Source organism: Arachis hypogaea, chromosome 14 (assembly GCF_003086295.3).
Source record: "Arachis hypogaea cultivar Tifrunner chromosome 14, arahy.Tifrunner.gnm2.J5K5, whole genome shotgun sequence".
Classification (NCBI taxonomy): Eukaryota; Viridiplantae; Streptophyta; class Magnoliopsida; order Fabales; family Fabaceae; genus Arachis; species Arachis hypogaea.
In genome coordinates this window covers 21,565,180-21,574,469 of record NC_092049.1, presented here as the reverse complement: position 1 = coordinate 21,574,469, position 9,290 = coordinate 21,565,180, and the positions used below count along the sequence as shown (strand labels likewise).

The window sequence follows — 9,290 nt, the reverse complement described above, 5'->3', positions numbered from 1 at the left end:
AATAGCAAACAGCGCCCCTTTAGATTCTTTTCTGGTCTCTGGTGGATTTGGTGTTCGAGAAATAACGAGATCTTTCATCCTCACGAGCATTGGACCACAGACAAGGTGATTGGTATGGCTTTGTCCTTAGAAAAGGAGCTCCGAAATATTTTTGAGTTGCAACGACTATCTATCCCCTCAACCATTAGTGGCTCTTGGATTCCCCCCTCAGTGGGTACCTTTAAGATTAATTGTGATGCTAGCTATCCTGGCAGTGGTGCTCGAGTTGGTTTTGCTTGTGTTAGCAGAGATTGGAAGGGAAGGTGGCAACGAGGCTGTCTGGGAACAATTGAGAGTCGTAGCATTTTGCAAGGAGAGTTGTTTGCTATTTGGAGAGGCTTTCTTTTAGCATGGGACTCGGGACAAAGAGACATTATATATGAGACAGACTGTGTGGAGACTTTTACTATTGTTAATAATTTACAAGATTGCTCTGGATTTATTGATCCTTTGGTGTTAAAAATCCGAGATATCATGTCTTGGAAATGGCGTGCTGATCTTCGGTTGACCTTGAGAGATGCAAATACAGTAGCAGACATCATGGCAAAGACTGCAATGAGGACTATTTCTCCCCAAGTGGAGCTTCCATTGCCTTGGAAAGAATTTGAGAGTAGTATTCAGTGGGACTGCCTTTCTTAAGCAGTTTCTTGTTTTTTTTTTTTTTCTTTCTTAGTTTTTGTTTATTTTCTTTTAAGTCACAAAAAAAAGACTGTTTTTAAATGATAGAAACTTAATTGAAAAAAATTAAATGGTATAAAGAGACCCAATTAAAAAAATATATAAAGACCTAATTAAAAATTCGATAAAACTATAAAGACCTGCAAAATAATAAAACCATCTCTTTTTATTAGTACTTTCTTTTTTTTTAACTATCAGATTAGAAGATAGAAGAGCATGGGTAAAATTAGATATATATTGAAGACGCAAGAAAACTAAGAAAGAAATAACAAAAATAAATTTAATCATAAGTTAAAACTTTGCTGATATTTGTTATTGAATTGTCTCACCAAACATTCCATCTGTGTTTTTTTTTTTTTTTTTTTTTTTGGGTAAAATCACATTCAATCTTTATACAACAAAAGTATGTAACAAAAAAAATTAATACAAAAGAAAAATATTGAATAATTTTTTTTCCTTCTAACCTTCATATTGATTTTTTTTTTTTAATATAACACATAATAATTGCATATGCGTTACAATTATTGTTAACAAAGTTGGGCAGACACAGTGATCTCTTTGTTTTCATCATTGAAAGTTGAAACTAGTACTAATACTAATACCAAAATTAACCAAAACTATATAGAACGAGTGCAGATTACATATATAGTTCAAGGGTTCAAGGATTCAAGCAGCTGCTTCAGCAGCAGAAGTGACCTTCTTCATGACATAAACAGGATCCCCAACATTAAGGACATTGCCATTCCTTTTTGCATAACAATCTCTCCAATTCCAAACCATGTTCTGACCAAAGTATGTCTGCACAATGCAGTTCGATTGTCATTTTAACATCCCTCGCCTTCGGCAAAAAGATTATTCGTTCCAGAGAAATGATATTTGTACTCTTTTTTTCCTGGGATGTCGAATTGACTTGTTTGTCTCTACCGTTGGCTTGGTGTCCAAGAAAGGATAATCTCAAATAACATAACTCTTCATTGAAAGCTTTATATTACTGAATGGCTTACCTTGTTTTGGTCTTTTCCCTTTGGTCTCAAGACTTTGCCAGACCTAATTTTCATAAGTGTTTGGTTTGGTTCTGGTTCAGAAATTGCGGTCGCTTGATTGATTGAAGGTACCTAACCATCACAAACATAACCAGTCAGCATTCATGTTAAATAGACAACCACAATCCATGCAAGAAAGTTTTTTCTTCCTTTTTCTTCTTTTTAATCGAAATTAGTAACATACTTGGAAAGTTTAAATGTAGGTATTGATGTGTCCCCATATGTTTTCCAATAATTACAGATCATCATAGCTGAGTAGATCAATATCAATAAAACAAAGGGTAAATTACACTGATGTCCCCTAAGGTTAGGGTTGGTGTAAAATTATATAATAACCTCCAGTGATATTTAAGTTATATGACACTCGATACCTCTGGATTTTATAAAATGTGACACTAGCCTTCCTTAGAAATACGACACTGACATCGAAGGTCAATATAAGCATGGCAAATCATTGGTCTCCGTGTTTAATATCATCTAACCTAGGGATAGAAAACCCATGTGCTGATATGAATGATCAATTGTAGTTAGCAAAAAGGTTTGTATGTTGAGGTTTCATAAGTCATGATTGGTATAGAGTGGTGTAGATCATGAAAACAACCAGTTACCATACATGTCAAGACAAAATTGTTAGCACAAAGTTACAAGTTTTTTTTAGCATATTGGCCTAATATGTATGATACATAAAGGAAAGAGCAAACAGAGCTTTTCACCTTACAACGAGAGCACAGCTTCACACCAAGAAACGAGAAACTGCTTATCTTGATCTCTGTCCACAAGTCCTCGGAAAATGGTTCACAACCCTCAACAAGGATACTATACCACAAACCACCCGAATCTTGGTTATGACTTATGTGATTAATCGTCCATTTAATCCGGCAACAACTCTTATGAAACAAAGATAATCGTATCATTAAATAAATAAATAAATAGTAAATAGAAAAATTGATACTTGGGTCTAAACCGATTAATAGGCACAGGATCCTCGAGATGCTGGTTAACTGCATCCAATGATTCCTGAAAGTCACAATTAACAAGTACACTGATTAAAGATTCAGCAGATTAGTGAATTCAGACTTCATTGTTAACTCCCACAAACCTGAGATGCAAGTAAGAATGGAAAACAATCAGAAAACATGATCTGATGACCCTTAGCATAATCAGGATCCACTGGTCTAACTTGTGAATCTGTATTTGGAAAATTTAAAAGAGGGACATAATTTAGCTTGGAATATAACACTGGAATCTTTGGAAAATCATTTTTGTCAACGTGAACAATGTTTTGAATTGCATTAAGGAATTCATTGATGACTGTTGTACATTATATTACATAATATTAAATATATTTATCATAACAAAAAATAACAATAAGATGCATAAAACAAAATTTATGTGAAGAGCTTCACTCCTATTTCAAACATAACACAACCTCATCAGCCCCAAAAATCTTTGAGAAACAATTTTGTTCCTTCTACAGAGTTATGATATAACAGGAATTTTGTCTTGCCATGCTTAAAAGTTATGAGATTTAATTTGACATGTACTCGTGTTTGTGAACCAATTCATTTATTTGCAAAGCAGCTTTAAAATGTAATAATCATTTACAATTCAGTATATGTCTAACATAACAAAATCTACAAACATTCATGTTCTCGTAATATCATTATTTGAGGTTGCATAAATTCAGAGTTACCATTATTGAACCGGACTAGTCGACTCAGTTTCCCTAAATAATCTGAGAACCACTGAGATGCTTCGGCTCCCTCGTCCCAGGCAGATCCATTCCATTCCCATACAGAGACACCATCTGCTACTTCATGTGGTTTACTCAAACAAATATTGAGAGGTTGCATTCCAGGTGCTTTCAACACTGTAATATCAAGTATATTCATTGACCAAAGCCATAATAATCACCAAGAATACGCAAACCGAAAGCTCAGCAACATTTCAATTTCTGCTACTTCTTTTCTTTTTTAAAATCAAAGAGAAATGAAGTTTTAACACCAAATTCAGAACAAAATTCAGAAACTGAAATGACAAATCAACTCCACTTGATATCAATTTAAGAGGAAAAAAATTAATCAAGCAAATAGCCAAATACATAGTGAGTACTTTAGACAACTCTAATGCCCCTTGTGTTATACAACTCTAAATCCTTCTAGTGGTTTCTAACAAAAAGTTTGCAGAAACGTTTGAAGCCTCTTGTCTCTAGAATCAATTTTGGGAGAAGCAAAAACTTTTTACTTTATTTTCAAAATCACTCTTAGAAGAACTATCAAACATAAAACCACTTTGATTCAAAATCAATTCTATCAGAACTAATTCTACCTGAATCAATTTTCCACTATCAAAATTCAAGAACTATAAAACCTAGGAATTATTAATATTATGGATTAAGGAAAATGTACAAGCAATGTTACCCATAAAGGAATCTTTCTTAAGATCAAAACCTTCATCAAATGCCTCAGTTGGAAGTTCAACCTCAACCAAAGCAAGCTTTGGCTCAACTCTTTGTGTGTATGCCCTACCTTTGGAATTCACCACCAACCAATTCCGATCCCATTTAAATCCTGTCATAATAAAGTTTCGATTTTTTTCAAAAAGGATAACATAAATTAGTACTAATACGTTATATGTATATCTTAGTGGGTGTGAATCGTACCAGTAGGAGTGAGTGGAGCCTTGGAAACAGAAATCCCACGGCATGATTTGATAGGGTATATGAAAATGGAAGAAATTTTCGCTGTTGGTTCTGATTGTGATGGTGATGATGATTCTTGTTCTTCAAGGCCCTTTGATGTTCTTGTGAACCTTGACCATAGGTCCATAGCTGATAAATTCAACACGAGTGTGCAAATGAATCAAGATACTGACACTCAAGAGTGATTTATTTATTTAAAGGAGACGTGATTTGATTGTAATCTGAGCAGAGTCAAATGAAAGCTGATAGATTAATGTGGATTTGCGAATATCCACATTGCAACACGTTTCAAGAATTTTAAATATGAAAATGGTGAATTCTCTCGGACTAATTTTAAAGGTCTTGAACTCAAATGTGAACTTCAATTTAATTTTTAAAGTTTTAATTATTTTTTTTTAGTTTTTAAATTTTATAAATGGAATTTATATTAATCTTTTAGTCGATAAAAAAGGCCGACATAAATAACTAAATATCATGCTAGAATTTAATAAAATGATATTATTTTAATTTTTGTGCTTAAATAATCTAAAAACAATGTCGAATCACTTGTTTTAGGAGGAAAATTTTTAATAAATATCACTTATGATATTAATTTTTTTAAACTATTTGAGTACCAAAATAAAAACGACGTCATTTTGCAGGTTCAACATAGCATCCGACCGTTTACGTCAGTGTTCTATTAACATTTGTGTATTAAAAATTATCCCAAGAATTAACATGAGTCACGTTCATAAGGTTTGAGGACTAAATAAAGCTAATTAAAATTTCAGGAATTAAATAAGATTTGCGTGCAAGTTGAAAAATCAAATTGAGTATTATCTCATTTTTTAATAAAAGTGAGATACTCAAATATTATAATTTTTTAGTATTTTTTAAAATTGTAAAAAGTAATAAATCAAAGACGAATGTCAAAATATCATTCCAAATTAACCCGTTACTTAAATGAAATAGACTCACAGAAAAATGTGTAGTCCTCATATATATCATTTATGCAGAAGATTGTCATAAATAGAGTAGATATCCTTAGTATATTGAACCGAATAAGATTGATGATAGCAGTGGTGATTCATAGGTATTTATTGTTCACTGTATTAAAATTAATGTATTTACATTTTTTAGTTAATATTATGAATTAATGTATTTGAATTTTCATGTTAATGTTATGAATTAATGTATTTGAGCTTACCTTATAACTTCATGAATTAATGTAACTGAAAATTTTCGTTAAGTTCATAACTAAATATGACTAAACACAAATTTTTAATAAAAAAAAGTACTTTTATTATTAATACAAGAATTTAATATAATAAATTTATACAAAAATTATTCAACGCCTGCTTACTTTTTTTTGGCCATTCATTTTATCTCCTCATTCATCAACTTACTAAATTTCGACAGAATAGACATACCAACACCTGCTTCTTCTTCTGTCGCACCTGATTCACCTGTCTCTTCCAAAGCATACGCACTAAGATCGTACTCGTCAACATCCTTCTCTTATGCCACGTTCAAATCAAGACCATTTGGCTTATCTGGTAGTACATTGACACGAGTTCTGTCGATTAAGAAGTGTGAAGGGATGCTACCACTCCTTCGAGAATAAATCGACATATGATCCAAGGTGTGGTCAAAAGTAGTATGCCTTTGATGAGAGGCACTATCAACTAATGCCCGATGTGGTTGAAACAATTCATGTTGTGGCTCGTGGTAGCTGTGCTATGATGGTTCTGGTTGTTGTGATGGCTGTGGTTGGTAATAAAAAAAATAGCTGAAACACTACATAATATTATGATGGTTCTAGTTGTTGTTGTTGTTGGTAGGGTGGATATTGCTGGTGATAAGGAAACAGTTGAAAGACTGGATAAAGCTGTAATTGTTGCTGAGGTGGGTGTTGTGGTTATTGCAGAGGTGGGTGTTGTGGTTGTTGCTGAGGTGGTTGCTGAAGAACTCCCTCCGACAATCTCAGCCATATCCCGAAGGCATCCAAGTACCAAGTTCAGTAATCAACAGAAGGTCTAAAGTCAGCGATTGAAAGGAGATGCTGTTCTCGCACCGACTGTTGCGGTGGTTGTGCCAAACTTCTATCCATCCCGCATGTAATCCGCTTCAGTCATGGATTTGCACTCCGCAAAGAGTGATGCAATGGTCATCCACTCTAATATCTTTTGCAGGCTCAGGGGCGGGTTGTGCATATCCAAACTAGCGCATTAATCAGTTCGCAGGGTGTCATTCCACACACTCAAATGACAACAATGGTGCCACTGTGTCACACACTTCAAGGTGTCCATGTAGCTCGTCGGGTATGATCAGTCCTTCGTATAACCTCCATACAAACTGCAACATATTGTTAGAAAATTAGAAAATTACAATCGTAATTAACATTAACAATCAGAGTGCACAAACACTGACCTCTGCCATGTCGTCTATTTCCTGCCTAAAAAACATTGTGTTCTCCGATGTCCATGCTTTGGATCGTGGGTAATGACTCCACCTGCAACACATAATGGTAAAAAACAAATAAAATATACACCATTAATAAAATACAGATAAAATATAAATTGTTACCTCCGAGCAATTAGTATTTCAGCTAGTGCAAGCTGCTGTCTCGAAATGGGCGCAAGGCAATGTATTCGCTCCCACGCCCAAACAAACAAAAGATTAAGAGGGTCATCCATCTCCTTACCATCATACCACGATGCGAGGCACAATGCCCTATAAAGATGTGCGAGACTTGCTATCCCCCAGCTGTAACTGTAAATTCGCTAAAAATCGTGAAGCAGTGGCAGTTACTTCGCTTGGGCATAGGTCGTCGACTTATTCGCAAAGAGGGTGGTACCAAGCAAACAGAACATGTGGCATCTAACGTATCTCTGAACAAGCTCCAAAGTTTTTAAAGGCTCTCTGTCTCTGATATAATGAACCCATGAGAGCTTTATATAATATTTGGAGGAACTATTCACACTGGGTTCGCTGCCAAAAATTTCCACGCTATGGTTGATTAAAAAGTCATGACTACTGTTTGTCCATCCGATCACAACCTTTCCATTAATCAGTAGGCCATATATATGTATCACGTCTTCCAGTGTAATGGTAATAATCTCACCCACTAGCAATACCAAGGTGTGAGTTTTCGGCCTCCACCTTTCGACAAAAGCAGCTAGTAATAAGGCATGTCCTCTTATCACCCCCAATTCTCGAGACGTGATAAATCTCGTTGTTCATAGGGCGTCATCTACCATCAGATTTCACATCTCTAGTGGATCAAGTTTACGGGTCGAAAGGTTCTTGTTAGCCTGATACAACCAAAATATATTTATTAATTACACAAATATTAGAATTAAATACATTTTAAAAATATTAAAATTAAGTATATTTTAATTTTAATAATTACAAATTAAAATAAAATAATATTATTTTTGAAAAATAATAATATTATAAAAGAAAAACTAATAAAAATTTATTTATTAATATTTACACTATTTATTAATTTCAAGCATTACAAATTAAAATAAAAAATAAAATTATTTTTGAAAAATAATAATATTATAACAAAAAACTAATAAAAATGTATTTATTAATATTTATATTATTTATTATTTTCAATAATTAAAATTAAAATAAAGCATTATTATAACCGAAAAATAATAATGTTATAAAGAAAATAAAAAAAATTATTTATTAATTTTAATAATTAAAATTAAAATAAAATAATAATATAACCGAAAAATAATAATATTATACCAGAATATTCGAAAAAAATTATTTATTAATATTTACAGTATTTATTAATTTTAATAATTACAAATTAAAATAAAATAATATTATAAAAAAATAATTTACAAAAAATAATATTAACCAAGAAATAAAAAATAATTTACAAACTAAAATAATATTGCTAAAATAATATGAACCACATAAATAGCAACAAACTAAGCGAAAATAATAAACATATTGCTCGAGGACTCCTACGTGTCACATGTTTGCTGTCTTCACATCGCCGATCCCATGCAAGGTTTACCTTACCCAATACGTGATCGTTCGGACTAGGGGTGTCTATAGGCCGGGTGAAACCGGGTTTGATGTGACTCAGACCCGATCCGAAATATATACCGAGCCTATTTGTTAGACCCGAATTCGACCCTAAACTCGATGAAACCTACACACTTTCGGACCACGATTATACCAGGTAAAACCGGGTGAAAATATATAAATTTCCAAGACTCCAACCATTATTTGACATGGTAAAATTCACTTAGAAAAATATAATAAGAATCAACCATTCTCTAAAATTAAAGTAAAATCACAATCAATACTAATATTGTCTAATAACACCAAATATTTAAATCAATACAAATAACACAATATTATGCATTAGTGTAGTTAGTCTTATGCATTTTAAACATAAAACATTAACTTATAGTCTTATAATGACTAATAACACAAAATATTAAGGTTTACAATACTTAAATTTCACATAAGAATAGTCATCATCCATCACTAATAACACAAAATATTAATTGTCTATGATGACCGGGTCACTGGGCCGAGTTCGGATAACCCGACCCGAAATAATGACTGAGTCTATTTTTGAGACCCTTATCCGGCCCTAAATGCAGTGAAATCACACCAAATTAGCCCCTAAAATGTTTGGGGGCCGAGTCGGGTCTTCGGACTGAGTCAGGCCATGCACACCCCTAGTCCGGACAGGGTAGTAGTCAACCAAAACAAGCTAAGCATTCTCCACCAAGAATTGGTGACTACGTTCTACCCTCGCCGATTGAAAGGTGAAATGTATGCGTTTCAAGCACCCATCGTTCTACCAAAGCACT

At 33.3% G+C, this 9,290-nt stretch overlaps 1 protein-coding gene across 2 annotated transcripts; it reads right to left on the bottom strand.

Annotated features, from left to right (window-relative positions):
• Nucleotides 1-1,154: 1,154 nt before the first annotated feature.
• Nucleotides 1,155-4,805, bottom strand: LOC112741801 (uncharacterized). 2 transcript variants are annotated; one of them, XM_025790913.3, is made up of 8 exons: nucleotides 4,423-4,805; nucleotides 4,181-4,330; nucleotides 3,454-3,630; nucleotides 2,860-2,948; nucleotides 2,713-2,777; nucleotides 2,474-2,576; nucleotides 1,722-1,832; nucleotides 1,155-1,515 (listed from the first exon to the last, which is right to left on the bottom strand). In XM_025790913.3, exons 1-8 carry the CDS (start codon nucleotides 4,586-4,588, stop codon nucleotides 1,384-1,386), a joined length of 993 nt encoding a protein of 330 aa, XP_025646698.1. In that variant the 5' UTR covers nucleotides 4,589-4,805; the 3' UTR covers nucleotides 1,155-1,383. The 2 variants fall into 2 exon arrangements, with proteins under 2 accessions (XP_025646698.1, XP_025646699.1); XM_025790914.3 differs by having other exon boundaries at nucleotides 4,211-4,330; nucleotides 4,423-4,782.
• Nucleotides 4,806-9,290: the final 4,485 nt, after the last annotated feature.

What these genes read in the sequence shown, in the direction of transcription:
- LOC112741801 (XM_025790913.3), bottom strand. Translation starts at nt 4,588, where the DNA reads ATGGACCTATGGTCAAGGTTCACAAGAACATCAAAGGGCCTTGAAGAA. An exon ending in TAAGAAAGATTCCTTTATGG is followed by an intron (nt 3,631 to 4,180) that starts GTAACATTGCTT and finishes TTGATATTACAG; the next exon opens with TGTTGAAAGCACCTGGAATG. An exon ending in AGCTGTGCTCTCGTTGTAAG is followed by an intron (nt 1,833 to 2,473) that starts GTGAAAAGCTCT and finishes TGTGATGGTTAG; the next exon opens with GTACCTTCAATCAATCAAGC.